Here is a 15,713-nt window from a genome sequence, read left to right as displayed (position 1 = left end):
GATGCGCACACTCCGCTGTACTCATCTCGTGATGGGGGCGGTTTGTTTGTCTTGTGCTTTCACTGGAAAGCTTGCGTTGAAGTTGCAGAGTGCGCGTATGTCACTTCGCTCGCTGCAGCAGTTGCGTTTGCGAAAGGAGCACGCTGCTCAAACACAAAGTAACAACTGGGACAGTTGTTTGCACTCGTCCTGTGTATAACAGTGCATTCGTTTTCGTGCGCCCTTATTTGTGTATGAGCAGCGCGCCTTAAGTGTCGAGCTGTGACAGTTGTTAGTTCGCGCTCGTCCTGTGTGTGTTCTCTTCGTTTGTCTTTTGTGCTTGTGCAGTACGCTGAAAGTTTCAAGCTGCTTGCCGTTCTTCGCGTGACATTCCAATTTGTTGCTATCGCATTCATTGCTTCGGCCTTGCGACGAAACTGACTTTTTGAATGTATACCTCAAGAAGACAACATATCAGGTTTTCACAAAAGCTGATCGCCCTTTGGAAAAATCCTGCATCCACCCCATGTGTGCCATGAAATATTAAGATACTTCAAGTGTGTGACACTTTTCATTTGAAACTGAAAAAAAATGCTCTTTTGGGAAATGAGTTGCATTCGACCGTGGACGCGCTATCATCGTTTACGCGCTGAGGTGGTCTTGCCAACGTTCAGTAGGCGACGTAGAACTGTCTTGCTGCAACAGGTTGAAAGTGTAAGGCACAGGAGGCCCCGAAAGCAACGATGTAAACGCGAATATTATTGGCGCATCGTGTTATTTACGAGCAAATGTCGGAAGGATATTGCATAAAATACCAGCCAAGTGGCACCTACTTCTTGGAGCAAGTAACGCTTTTCATGTTCACTTTTTACATGCGTGTGATGCGTTAATTTTTTTGCATTTTAATCGTGCAGTATTCTATACAGAGAGAGAAATGTTCCGTTAAAACATTTCTCTCTCTGTTAACGTCGGTGACTACAGCAGCAATATATTTTTTTTATTAAAAAAAAAGATGTTTTATTTACAATTACATGCACAGTACGTTAAGACGTAGGCTTCCTCTTATAAGTTATGCTTTGAAATGGGTCAACAGCACTTACTTACTGGCATCGCTGCTCCCAGTCGTGTCATGTTTTAAAGCCTCTTCCCAACCACCCTTCACTACACGCATGACGTTCAGGTAGCTAACTATGCTTTATTTGCTAAACTGATTACAGAGAGACAATATTTATAGCCTAGCGCATAGCTTCATTCTCAACGACGGCAGGCTTACATGTGACTCGGTGGCAAACTTGTACCTTCATTCTCGTTGCGAGGCAGTTCTTTACATGTAATAACTGTCAATGCAGTGGCTAGGAAATGTTGGTAACTCGTACAAGTCCTTACTCACTCATCTGACATTCTTATGCTCCAATTGATTATAGCCACAGAACACCTATACAACCATGTTATAGCAGCGACAGCTATACGATTCGTACACAAGCCTCCAACATGGCGCTAATGTGGTAGCTTCGTCAAACCTCCAACAGGTAGCAGCAATTTTGCATAAGGTCGATAGCACCAAAAGTGAACAGATATTAAATGAAATTGATACCTTTCATATAGTTTTTGAACAGTGAAGAGCCACTTTCACCATTGATATAAAACTAAGCTTTCATCCTTTCATATTCACAACGTTGCAAAACTTCTGCAATTAAATTTGCACATTATGAAGCAGTCCTTATTAGAGCGCATGGAGCATGAAGAGCAAGGAACAGGTATGTTGTATACTCTGGACTGTGCCGTGAATAGTAGAAAGTAATTTAGCCACGGTGGGATTTCGTATGTTGCAACGGCTGCTGGAATGATTTGTGCCTTTGCTCGAATTTGATGTTTAATTGCACGTAACTGATTATTTAAGATATAATAGATGCATTTGAAATATATATTGTAGAGAGACTGTTCATTTCAAAATAGAATTTGGTAAGGCGCTGTTCAATTCACTTGCGGAAAGCTCAGAATATTTGCACAGCCTTACTTGACATCTTTTTGTGATCCATTTTCAAGAGCTGCAACTATGCATTCTTCATGCCTGCAAATGTGCCCACTTTCAAAATGTGCCGCACAAGCTAGCACTGCCGCATTGCCATGATTCACAGCTTCGCATACTGGCTTTACGAGAATGAATGCCGTCGAAGCGCTTCGAACAAAAAAGCTGCAAGTCAAGTTTCTTTCACAGTTTGTACTGAGGTAATTTCTAGAGCAGTGGTTCGCGGCCATGGATGTTTCAGGGGCCCCTTGTGGACTGGCGGAAGGGATGAGGGACCTCTTGCAAGAGAGAAGGCGGGAGGGTCATAAATTAACACACCAAGCAGCGTGAAATATGTGCGCTTTTATTTCTTTCTGGCAAAGAATGGTCAAACTAAATTGTCATGCCAATTTGATCTCAACAGCTTGTCAATAAGTTGTGTGGTCTGCAGCCACATTCAACCTGTCTCTGGCTATGTTTGCTCTTTGAATATGGAAGCCTAGAAAACATAAGCTCGACTGCATATGTTGCAGAAAACTGCAACAAAAGCTTTACAGCGATCTCATGGCGAAGGGGAAAACATGTTGGCTTTGCCGCAATGCAAAGGTGTTGTGCAGTGAAGCATATCAAAAATTGGAAGGGTCTCTTGTCACGGGACAAAGTGGGCCTCCAAAAACTATCCAATTTTTTTTTTATGGGTTTCACACACCCCCAAAAATGGCTTCACGGACCCAATTTGAGAACCATTGTTCTGGAGATATGATACCGTGGAATGCAAAGTGAATGTTTCTAAGGTCAAAAGGTTTTTAACACGTTGGAGAATTGATCAGATTTATTGAGGACCACTAAGGCCACTTCGATATATTTGACGCCAGAATGCACTGCTTCATGTGGAGAATGACCTTGCTACCTGTCAAGCACAACTGCTTCCTGCTATTTCCAAGGCATGGTGTGCTTTCATTCTGCCATCGAGTAATGTCAAAGAAACTATGAAAGTTACATTGACGTTTCACCCTGTGAACGCGGATGATGCGCGAGAAAGTGGGTGATATCCCCTTGTGCGTTGCCCTTAGAATTTCTCTTTAGGTTAACTAAGATGGCTTTGTCATCGTCAATGTTTCAAGGCAGTGTGCAGAGCATGGTATCTGTTTCCACAGGCACGCTTACCATCAGCCTTTGAATGCTGTATTGGCCGGCATTGCCAAATTTGCATACAGTATTGAATGTCAAGTTTTTCATATAGTTCGGGGGATATCAGCCACTCCGCAACAGAGTTGAGCTTGGGCAGGTGAGGTGTCTTGGACGGTTACATGAATCCGAACCCACTGGAATATGAGAAAGGAGGGACCTGACCTTTCTAAAGTGAGCCTTGGCAGGTGCTGCCAATGTGAAGGTTATGTCAGCATCGGGGAAAACTCTAGCTCTAGTGCGGGAACCCAGGCCGGCATTCATTTTTATCAACATTCCGTTTCAAATATGAATGAATGACACTTGCTCAGCTGGGTCTCATGAGGATGAGTACAGGAGAGCTTGCAAAGAGTCGATTCCTGTATGAAAATAAAACTGTAGCCACAATGAAGGTAGCATGGGCTTTGCCGAGCAAGCTCATTTGGTTACATGTAGTCTGAGCAATGTGCAGTCAATAGACAATTTTAGTTTAGCGTACGCAAGGCTGTACGTGTGCAACGTGCTACGCGCCACATACGCTACGTTTGAGGCTGTCTCCCACAGCATTTGTTTACCGTGTGCAACATCCAAAACGTGGACTGCACTTGAGCGTCGACAGGCTTGCCTTTGAGTAGAGGGGCTTTACCTTTGAGTGCTGCTTCGCACCATCCAGTGGCGAAGCAACCCACTGCAACAATTGATATTGGTTAACGCAACACACAAGTAGAGGCATGAGACAAGCCGAGCTTTTCCGACAAGTAGTGGTCTGGGCTAGTTGATCTTCGATTTTTGTTAAGGTGGTTCAGTGCGAAACAACACGAGGGACACAGAGACGATGAAGACGGGCACTTACTGCCGACTAAAAGCTTGTTTTCTACAGGCATTTCATAGGAACAGAAAAAAAAAGAGAACAGAGCAAGGATTGCTAAACGCTAAATACAAAAAGGCCCCCACCGTTGCGAGTTAGCACGGTAAAATGCACAGAGAGCTGTGCTTTATTGTAAAGAATTTTTTTTAAAGCATGCTAAAATGTGTATATGCATACCCGCACGTATGGTATAATGCATTTGACTATAGTGCCCTATTTTTCAATTGTTTTCTACACAAACATCAAGCAATGAGAGTACTGACAGTTAAAATAAAATTGTGGAATTTGGTGTTCCTAAACTACTTGCTGGGTTATGAAGGACAGCATAGTGGAGGGCGACGAACTTATTTTCACCACCTGGTGTCCTTTAACGTGCACCTAAATTTAAATTCCCCCCCACTTGCCAATCCCCAGTGCCGCCTGGGAAGCATTTTGTCAAAAGAAAAGAATAGTCCTCACTGGTTCATTATTGGACATTTTAAAAGAAATTTAACTGTACTGTCATCATGTCTCCAGTAGGCACGCTTCACTGACAGAGCATACGTTCTGCCCCTTTGCTTCAGCTAGCGTCTGCAAACGGCGTAGCTCCCTTGCCTTGTTTCAAATGCCGAAGGAGCACATCATGTTGACATAACTAGCCCTGCTTCCTTTTCTATTCTCTTTTTACTTTGCTTCTTGTGCAATTCGCACCAGATTAAGAATCTGAAGTTGTGGGCCACGGCCAGCGACACGTCTTCACCGGTCTGGCCATGCAAGTGCGAGGCTCCCTGCCGGCTGTGGACGCCAAGTGCCTGTTACGTAGGCATACATTTTTAAATATTTTCGATTTTCCTTCAGAAGAGTGGCATGTGAAAGGAAGAGCATGCAGCCTTCACATTTAAATTTTGATCGCTTTTCACACCGCGCAGCTTTTTAATTAGCAGGCACAATTGCTATCGAGCGATCGGCATGCCCTGCTAATTTGTTTGCAAAGCCCAAGTTGACGAGGGACCCTTTAATTAAAGGAAAATTTTCTCGTTTTGCCCTCGCGAAAATGTGGCCACAGGAGCCAACAGTCAAGCTGATGACCTCGGGCTGAACCACAGGATGCTACAAGCACTGTGGCAGGTCGTAGCGACATTTATGCAACGTCTAGAGTGAGACACCTTTGATGATCCTTTAATAGATACACCACACAGATAACAAGCACGGTTAACCATTTCACATGGAAGTGTGGAGAGTTCACATGAAAGCCCTGGATCTGCACACCCTTTGCAGGGGAAACATTCAAAAGATGCGATGAAACAAAACGGCACACCACAGAAAAAAATAATGGCAAGCATATTTTTAGTCTTTCCCTGGCTAAACAAAGAAATTGAAAAAAAAGTTTGCTCCTTTTCCAAAAGTGCAAACACAAACGAGTACACTGCCGATGGATTAGAAATCTTGCAAAGTGCTCTTCGAAGTGCCAGAAGTTACCCGAGATGCTTGAAGCATAAAGAAAACATGTGCTCCGAACACAGTAATATAAATCTGCAATAGCTTACGTTTATGTCAAGCACAAGACTACTTCAATGCACTATTTTGCGATTCTAATTGACCTACTTGCGGTACAGAGTTAGGCTTGTTCAAGATATAATAAATACACACTAAATCTTCCATGCATCTTACCACTATTTAGCGTTAGAAAAGCTTAGGACAACAATGTTTTGCACTTTTGCATTTGGCTTCACCTTGTGCCATGTATGCTTAGAAATTAGAAGGGGTTACGAAGCAGTCCACAAAAGTAACTTGTTCCTTCAGATAAATTTTTCCACTACTAGAGAGAAACAGTCTCCTCGATAAAATATAACACCAGAAAATAAAACACTAGCTCCCAAAATTCGTCCAGTGTGCAGAACATCTGGATCATATGGAAAAGCATGAGCTTCTACAATCACACCAGTGCAGAAAAAAAGAAAAGCAACACCTGAACATTCAGCGGCGGCACTTAAATTAATACACAAGCATTCACATAACTCAAATTATACTAAAACAATGAAGCCATGGAATCGTAATCTATTGTTGGCAGGCATATGATATTTATTCTATAGTTAGTATGTGCTTGCACAAGCTTCAAAATGACCACTATTAAATTTCAGGCAGTTAGAAAGATTTTTTCAAAGGTGTCATTAACATTGTCTGACAGTTTGTGGTGAATGAGCGCCAGAGCACAAGCATCTACAGCTGGATTCTACGGACAGGAAGGTTTTACAAAACCCGATTTTAAAACAAAGACCAAATATGTGCGCTTTCCGTGCCTTTTATACCACATCGCTCAAGGAACCTGGAACATCGTCCCAATTTTCATCACAATTATGCTTTAACAAATATATGGCATGAAACACGTGTTATTATTTTCCAATGAGCTTCACCACCTCAACTTCTGTTCTGAGTGACACTAATGTGCGTAGCAAACTCCAAAATACCTTGAAAGAAAGCCTGTTCCAAAGGTTCCATTGCACAAGTTCAAATGGAACAAATGGCAGTGGAAACATCCGTGACACATGCAACACCTCCATATAACGTATGCACGAATAACTTAAAAGAAGCTAAATGAAATTGTACTACATGTGCAGTACCAGATAGAAAAAAACCCGAACGTAGTGTGTGCACTAGCCTACAGCGACACGTTTTGTTATTTGCCCTTGGGCTACGTATTGCTTTTCCATTGTGCGTGTTTATCGAACATCAAGCTGACTTTGCTATGAAGGCCTGTTTACAACGATGTTAACGAATTCACCGGATGCAACTGACTCTACAACAGTGTGCGTACAACTCTTCTATCCTGAAGCCATCAACAAGAACAACATCATAATCGTTTCGCTCGTTGAAGTCCTGTTTCATGACGGATACTGCTGGAGAGCTCAAGCCCAGAAAACAATACACGAGAAAGGTCACGCAAAGCAAGATTTGTTCATCACGACAATTTCAGACAAGTGAAAAAAAATGAAAAAAGTGAAAGAAACACACTGCTGTTCGAACCCTACAATATTTTCTTAATATTGAAAACGTAATATAACTGCCTCATTTTGACGATCATGTGTGCAGCAAAAGTAGAAATTCTAGCACCAGTGCTTTGTCTTATGCATAATAAGACAGCACGTCATTAATGTGAACGGGGATGTACGCTTAGGAGCACGCTGGAGAGCGTGCTCCTAGGACATTGAAAAACGACAAATCGTCTTCTGATCCTTGGCATCCTATTCCGCGCCACTGTCCTCAAACAGGACTTCAACAAGAGAGAGATGCAATCACCTGACACAACAAATCGTATGCGCCAAAACAAGAGTGGAGGGGGGTGTAGGCTGATGCCTTCAGATCGCTTGCACAGCATGTCCCTGGGAGATCAGTTCAGCAGCCACGTTCACGTCATCCTTGTTGTTGGTGTCGACGAGCTCGACTGAGTACTTGAATCCCTGAAAGCCGTCCTCTCTCTTGGCCTTGCTCACGACCTTGGCCATCATCACTTTCCACAGTGCAGCATGCGACAGGGTCTCGAACAGATCCGATGCCTCTTCCGTCCACTGCGTTCCATCACGCGGCTGGACCCCAGCTAGAGAACATTCTATGGCCTGCAGTGGGAGGTACCTATACTCTTCACGAAGCGTGCAGAGTTCTTTGGTCTTGTACCGGCCCTTCTCGCCAAAGTCGACGTAGTGGACCTTGATTGTGGTTTCGTCCTGTGAGTAGTCGCTCTCCTCAATGGCGACGACGCGGGCACGGTACCAGCACTTGTCCTGCACGAAGCGGGATGCGACGATGTCGCCGACGGCGACAGAGGTGAGGGCGTGGTTCTGCTGGTTCGGCTCGTGGGAGTAGTAGTTGGTCATGTCTTCGACGAGCTTGTCCAAGTTGATGGACTGTGTGCCGACCAGCTGTACCCAAAAGCGGCTGGGGCTCTCCAATGCCGAAACGTAGACTTCTATGTAGCCGTCGGCGGAAGTGGCGACCAGCTCGTCTTGAATGTAGTCTGGCTCCTTTTCGTCCTTTCAAAGGTTGGGAGGAAAATGGAAGAAAAATGAAATAACAGCTGTTTTACTAGCCATGTAACGGTGACAACAAGCATGCCAATAGTCAAACACATTATTAACAATATTCGGGATCCACACAGATTCCATTGTAATACTAATCAATAATTGTTATCAACAAGATTGCATCGAAAAAGAAACAAGGGCAAAGGGTGCGACCCTCATCATCTTTTTCTGGCTACTGACTGTGTTGGCTCGTTTAGCTCGGTAAGTGGCCCTCATTTAACACATGAGATGTATGCACAGTCTTCCTACTATGCATTATTATCTACAGTCACCATCCTACATGTACCATCATGTGCACCAAGTGATGGCAGCTGGCTTTTCAAAAGCCGGAAGCCACCAGCCTTTGTCCTCTGTCACAAGTTATCTGCAAGAAAGGATGCACAGGCCACCTATGCACTCAGCCGTACTATCTAAAGCAGGAGATGCATGCCCGACTCCTCCCTAGAAAGCAAATTTCCTCCCTCTTCAGCTTCGTGGCTGTGTATGTAGCAGGCGTCACCCTCGCAAGGTTTCACTCCCTGGCACAGTCTATGTTCAGAGTAGTGGAAAGGAGATAGAAGTCTGGCATTTGAGGTCTGTGGTACTAAGGTCAGAAAACTGGCTCTAGAACAGCATCCTTAGTATGCAGATGGGTTCATACTGCTTTCATTTTTCAGGCATTTTGAGCACTCCTTTTCCTTTCAGCGCAGACACCGAGCTGCTGGATTTAACTATTATAACCAATGGAACAATGACACTGGAACATTGTCATCAGCAGTTTATACCAACATAAACGATCCAAACGAGTTCACCGTGCAGTGGATGCTCATTGTAATACATACCGTATTTACCCACATAATTTGCGCCCTCGCATAATTTGCGCACCCCTAATATTTAGCCAGCTTTACTAAAAAAAATATGTACTCGCATATTTTGTGCTCCCCGTCCCGCCCGAGCCAGCTCTCCGGCACGCGCGCACGGACAGACTTTGGGCGGCCGCGCACCTCGCCGAGCAAGCGAGTGCAGTCATACACAAGACGGGCTGCGAGTGCGAAGTCCCTTCTTCACATTATTTCATTCTATTCTCCAGAAACCCCCGAACTACGGTTCCTAGAATATTACATTCTAGAAACCGTACCTGAACGCCCAAACCTGTTCTTGGGTTGTCGGAACTTCTCGAGCGTTCTCCCGCCGTGAGAATGCATGCAATGCATGCACGCGACGTACATGAGCCAATCGCGCCAACTTTTCCCCTTGCTGTCCCTCGTTCTTCCATGCCATGTCTGAACCTTGGTTGATTTCGGAAGTTTAGGCTTCGCCATCAGCCAGTCGTGTTTTCACTGTTCTCTTGCGTGCAACGTAGTCACAGATACTCCCTGTTGAAGTGTCTAGGATGTGTCAGCGGCAAACTTACGAGTCGCACAGAACATGACAACAACATGATTGATTTGAGGCCGACAGCACTCACTAAAGAAGTGTTGCCACGTCTACTTTTTCTTTGCTTCTGTTTTTTCACCTAGCTCCCCGCAAGCTCTTCATAGTTGGACAGATAGTGGAAATGTAGAACAATAGTCAATGGAGCCATCCATTATATGTATTCACCATTTGCAGGCCATGCCGTTGTATTTGCACCGAGACGCAAGCTACTCTAGGGTTGCAGAGGTGGCCATTTTGAATTCCTTCATGCCCACTGTGTCGCTCTACCTGCTCAGCATTTACACTGTACTCTAAGAAAAAATCGAGTATTTGGGGAGCATTTCTGCCAGAGCAGAATAATCATTATCTGGCTTGCTTGCGTTTCTTGAAAACTATTTGCTTGCCAATTTCCTATCAAGAACGCTATGTCATGCTGATAACAAAAACAGAACGTGCGAGGTACATGATGGCCATAGTTGTGTGGCAGAAATACTCCCCGATTACTCTGTTTTTTTCTCAGAGTGTGGGCTAGCTTCAGACTATGTGCAGTTGTATGATGAAGGAAAGGAAGTACACTGACCAAATAAAAGTTAAAAGAGACATCATTTCTTTTAAACTTTTATTTGGTCAGTGTACTTTTTTTCCTTCATCATGTTTCATCCCGACAAGATGGGTTTCTGTCGAACTCTCGATTTGATGTGCAGTTGTACCTTCGCTTGCTGTGAGAGTGAAGAGGGAGGCAAAAAGAGTCAGCTAAAACTGTCTAATGTTAAAACCAGTAATGTTAAAAGTAGCTTCGAGTGCATACACAATATACAAAAGGTGCGCTGCATTACATTTACTCAATTTTTTTTAAAACAATGGTACAAGTGGAAGGGAGTAGACAGACACAGGACAGGTGTTACACGCCCTACATCATTTCATGAAAGGCGCTCTGGCAAACAAGATTTCAGGGGTCCAGGCGAGGAGGGCACATCTTCTTTTAAGCAAGAAGAGTTTGGCTACCAAATGTGCTGCCCTAGCTCATACACCACTGTAAATCAATACTCTACTACAACTCACTGTGTAAAGACCAATGTTGCATGCCGAGTTCAGTATATGGATCAACAAAAAAGTGTCTTCCCAGATACCCAGCAAAGCACCATGCAATGATGCATGCAAAATGAGCATTTTCTTGCCTTTCAGAGCTTGCAAGTGAACGCTGCATTAATTGCTTACCACGAAAATCGGTTACATGCCACAATCTGAAGACAGTTTATCGCGCATATTGTAGGAGTTACTGTGCCCAAAAGTAACATTTAGGTGCATATAGGCACCTAAGGCTCGTGTGTTTAATGCCCACATATCAGCCCACTAGTTTTTTACCTTGGACAGCGGTGTTGTGCTAGCCTTGATGGCCATGGGACGGCTACGGTAGAGTGCTTCCCGGCCCGCAGATGCAAGCGCCATCTTCTGCTGGTAGGCTTCTTCTTCGGCCAACTTCTCGTCGATCATGGTGATGGCCATGCGGATCTGCTCGCGAGTGCCCGTGATGCTGACGGTCTTAAGGTTGTTGCTACGCTCGCGGTCATCGCCGCCTGCCCGGTCCACAAGGATCTTGGCCGAGGTGACTCGGCACATGTGTCTGTGGGTACACAATGACACCATCATAAGCTCTGTTGCATAATCACAGTGACAACCGATGTTAATGAGAAAAAAATACAGAAGAGGAGTACAGAACATTCAAGAAGCACTCGCTTTAATCGTGCAAAGTGCCAATAAGAAGCACTGGTAGTTGGACCCCGCCGTATTGCTTCCTTATGAGCTCTTCGAGTAATAATAACTGTTTGGGTTTTACATCCCAAAACCACAATATGAGTATGAAGGACGCCATAGTGAAGGGCTCCAGAAATTTTGACCATCTGGTGTTCTTAAACACACATCTAAGTCTAAGTACACAGGCTTCTAGCATTACACCACCTTTGAAATGAGGTTGCCGTGGCTGAGATTCAATTCCACGATCTTCGGGTCAGCGGTCGACCACCGTAACCACTAGACCACAGCAGCAGGTTATAAGCTCTTTGAGAGCCTCTCGAAGATCGAAATTCAAGCCATGGGGCTCAGCAAAGCAAAACATGAGCTATGAGGGACACCATGGTGGACCCATCACATGAAATGCAACGAGTTGGGGTTCTTTAATGTGTACCTGTATTTAAGTATGTGAGTGTCCTTACAGTACACCCCCCATAGACAATAGAATGCATGCAGCCACAGTGGCCTAAAACTGAACATGTTACCTTGTGATCAGCAGGAAAAAGCAAAAAAAAGGAAAGAAAGAAGCCACCAATGTCCCAGTGTTGCAGGTGAGCCTCCAACTTCAGATAACACCTTCAAGAGTATTGACTTCAACAGTTTTTTTCTTGTTGGAGAAAACTTGTGTAAACCTCATGATGATATGGCAGATATGTGACTTGCACAGTGAGGAGAATAAATGCCAACTCATTTAGCACACCGCAAGTCTGGTATAGTTGGTAAAGCGCGATAGGAATCAACTAGTCTGCACAATACAGGCGAGATAACCCAGTCACATCTTGACAAGTTCTTGAAGGGAAATAAAAGAATTGTGATATGGCTGAATTCATTAGTATATACCACTTCAGCAATCTTGGCAAGTCAACAGGGCTGGTGATGGTGTAGTTTTATTGTTAGCAGCCTTCAAACAACACCTAAGGGGCTGATGTGCGAACTTGGTGGTTGTTGCTGTGATGTAGGTTGAGGCAGGCTGCCCACAAGATACTTAACTTCAGTTTACCTTCACTGATAGCGCATGCTTCCTTCACAAAAGACACTGCCACTAACTAAAGCTTTAGTTGCAGCGAAGATAGAAGTCTGGAAAAGCGATATCTGGCTCCCAGTATAACCGCACTGGTAGTCAGATGATGTAGGAAAATGTCCTAAAGCTGAGACTTGTGACATTTTCCTGCAGCGTATAGGACGGTTGACGATGCAATCCAAGACGGCTACAGAAGGCATGAGATGAACGCTATGAGCGGACAGCAGAGCACAGGCGCCTGAACTCACCGAACGGTTTCCCCGTTTCTTCCAATAATGCGGCCGCAAGACTTTGCAGGAACGAAAACTGTCTCAGTGATTACATTTGACTGCTCCACTATGCATGCCTTGAGTAGCTCTTCGGCCTCTTGTACGTCACTCGGCGCACCACGGATCACAGCAACTCTGTCGCACTCCTCACCAGTGCCTAGAAAGAAAAAAAAAAAAAAACTCAAAATTGATTTATTATTTACTACACACCAAAGCACCAAGGAAATTCCTTAAAAAGCAATTTTTTCAACTCGTCATACACAAATACCGCAGGTGCAAAAATAATTTCAACTTTTCTTTTACACGCAAGTTTACAATATATGTGGGTATTTATGGCACATACAACTGTATCTGGGCATTCCGACAAATTTTCTAGGAATGTCTAATAAGTCATGACAGTAAGCCAGCTCCTTTAATTTTAGCGGAATCCGAATAGCGCAAACGAAACGCGTTGTCTGCGTATCACACACAAGCTTGTTAACTTTTGAAGAGCCATAAAGAGTGATTCGAAACGACCTGTAATTTATCATCACAAGTGTCTTCCAGTCACTTACGTGGAGCTGTGGATTAGCAGTGCACACAATTTGCACAATGATTTGCACAATAATGCAGTAATTGCGCGATAATCCACTACCTTACCATTACCACGGGTGTGTGATTCCTCGTAGGACAATGACACCTTCTACGTTTCTTTTAATTTCATAAAATTTTCACGCCAATCAAACAGATGAGACAACCCACGAAACACGAAACCTCTATAAAACGTTTTATAGAGGTTTTAAACGTTTTAAAGACGTTTTATAGAGGTTTTAAACGTTTTAAAGACGTTTTATAGAGGTTTTGTGTTTTATGGGAAGACAGAGCTGCAACTCTGAGCAAGAAATGCCGACGCGGATTTTTACTGCGACGGATGGGAGTCCGGCGTTGCGGAAGGCCGCACGTGTCCGATCGCCAGCATCTGCTACGGAATGAAACGGTTGACCATACCAAGCACGAGAGATACAAAGAAACGAGGCAACTGTCACGCAGAGGTACGTTTAACCAGGTAGCGTCTCCGGCACGCCGAGCGCGTTCTTTCCTTACCTTGGTAGTCGAAGCTGATCTTGGTGTTCGTCTTTTCCTGGATTCGCTTGATGTTGGCGCCCTGTCGCCCAATGACCCCGCCGACCACATCCTTGGGGACGGTAACCTTTATCACGCTATGTTTTGTCGTTTCCACTTTGCGCCGCTTCACCTCGTACTCTTCCTCCGGCTTCAACAGCAGGTAAAGCAGGATCGACGACATCGTCACGCCAGCCCCTAAGCCAGCCCATAGCGCTATCGTCTTTAGTTTGGAGTCCATGTCATTAACAAAGTGAAGGGCCAATATTAGCCGCGCATCCTCGAGACGATCCGACCGTTGCTCCCGATGATCTTTTGATCCTTTCCGCGTGTTATCAACGTATCAACGCGCCTGCCGCACCAACGGCGTTTCTCAGTGCTCGTTCACATGCGAGCGAAAAAAATAGGAAGCGACATCGATACCGATTGTTGTTGTTGCCAGATGAGCTTCACTGGTTCCGTTGCAAGCGGCGAAGAGTTGAATATTTCACCTCGCGCGGGCACTCCACTTTACCACGCACCAACGTTCATGTACAGCAACAAATGTCCACATTTCACGCTCAAAACGACAAGTTTTTTTCGTAGCGCTAGTGACGCGGCATTCACGGTGTTTCCATTTTATGTCTCTGACGTGTTTTCGGCTCCCGTTGCGGTTTTTGCCATGGATGCACTCATTAGGTCATGGAAGAAAGAACGATTTTTTTCCTTACCCCTTCAACGTCATTATATCGTCTGCGCAGAAAAACAATGAGGAACTTGGTCACCTTTGCGGTGCCACCACAAGACGGCCGTTGCAATCTACCGGTTGGCGTAGCGCGCGAAACTTGAATGCAGGGGCAAACTTCCGGCATTTACTGCATAAAATGTGTGTGTGTGTGTGTGGGGGGGGGGGGGGGGCTAAGTATGCCCCACACCTTCACTCGGTCGGACCTGACCCGCCCGTTCTGAAAGACTGGGCGTGCAAACACGGACACAAGAGATGCCAAGGCGCCACAAAACGCCGACTGACAACTGCGAAGGCGCACAACGGCGGAAAAGAAAGAAGGCACGAAAACTTATCTTCGTATGCCCAGGCAACAGGCGAACCTATCATTCTGGCACGAGTTGCGGTCTACGTGAAAGATAACTGTTAAAAGTCTGATTTTTTCTTTACGCAAGTTAATCGATGGTTGGCTCAAGCATGCGCTACCACTGTTATCGATATGTGATATGCTCAATCGATAGACGCGTTTCTTCATTCCTGTGCCTGTGTAAACCTGCATTCATCGAATTTCGGTGTGCATTTACACGCTCGACAATATGAAGATAGAGTAGAAGGTGAGCCTCCGGTTAGCGATCTCTTATGTTCCAATAATCTCTGGTTAACACAGCGGCCAGTCTGTCCTACATAGAAGCGGCCGCAGCTAAAAGGGACCTTATACACCACACCTGTACGGCAATCAGTGAATTTGTGTGTTTTATGAAACTTACCGACTAGCTCAGCTCTCTGCTATTCTGACCCGATATTGTTCAATGCGCAGGGTTATGACCAGAAGCGTAGCCAGAATTTTTTTTGGGGGGAGGGGGCTTTTGTCATACATTATACAGGGTGTTTCAGCTAAAAAGCACCAAGTATTAAAAATATTAAAAATAGGTGCTACGCGTCTCCAATTAGCGCAGTATTGTTCTGAGCCATATCAATCACGTCAGAATATTTTTTTCCAATCCGCCAAGCTCGGTAATTAGCAAAGAGTGCCTAATGAACTTTTTAAATAGTAACTCTAGAGAAAAAAATTTCAATACAAAAGTTGTAGCGCTTGTTCAGAAACATAGAATTTTTTAATCTCTGCTAAGATAACTCTCCTGCTTAATTTTTTTCCGGCCATTCTTTAAAGCGCGCGATATTTAAAAAATACCACGTGACTGCCGCCTAACGCGCGGCGCTTTGAGCGCCCTCAAATGTAAGTTGAACGAATTATCAAAGGCTGCTCCGCGCACGAAGGTCGATTGAGCAGGCTACCGGTGACTGCGTGGACGCTAAATGATGATAGGGGCATACCGTCTAAAGAAAAAAAAAGTT

At 44.7% G+C, this 15,713-nt stretch overlaps 1 protein-coding gene across 1 annotated transcript; it reads right to left on the bottom strand.

The window, feature by feature from the left end:
• Positions 1 to 5,131: 5,131 nt before the first annotated feature.
• LOC119396161 (tudor and KH domain-containing protein homolog) lies at positions 5,132 to 14,040 on the bottom strand. The gene is made up of 4 exons (XM_037663251.2): positions 13,637 to 14,040; positions 12,533 to 12,710; positions 10,838 to 11,096; positions 5,132 to 8,029 (listed from the first exon to the last, which is right to left on the bottom strand). Exons 1-4 carry the CDS (start codon positions 13,893 to 13,895, stop codon positions 7,358 to 7,360), a joined length of 1,368 nt encoding a protein of 455 aa, XP_037519179.1. The 5' UTR covers positions 13,896 to 14,040; the 3' UTR covers positions 5,132 to 7,357.
• Positions 14,041 to 15,713: the final 1,673 nt, after the last annotated feature.

The sequence above is a fragment of the Rhipicephalus sanguineus genome, chromosome 6 (assembly GCF_013339695.2).
Source record: "Rhipicephalus sanguineus isolate Rsan-2018 chromosome 6, BIME_Rsan_1.4, whole genome shotgun sequence".
Lineage (NCBI taxonomy): Eukaryota > Metazoa > Arthropoda > Arachnida > Ixodida > Ixodidae > Rhipicephalus > Rhipicephalus sanguineus.
This window is presented reverse-complemented; position numbering and strand designations above follow the sequence as displayed.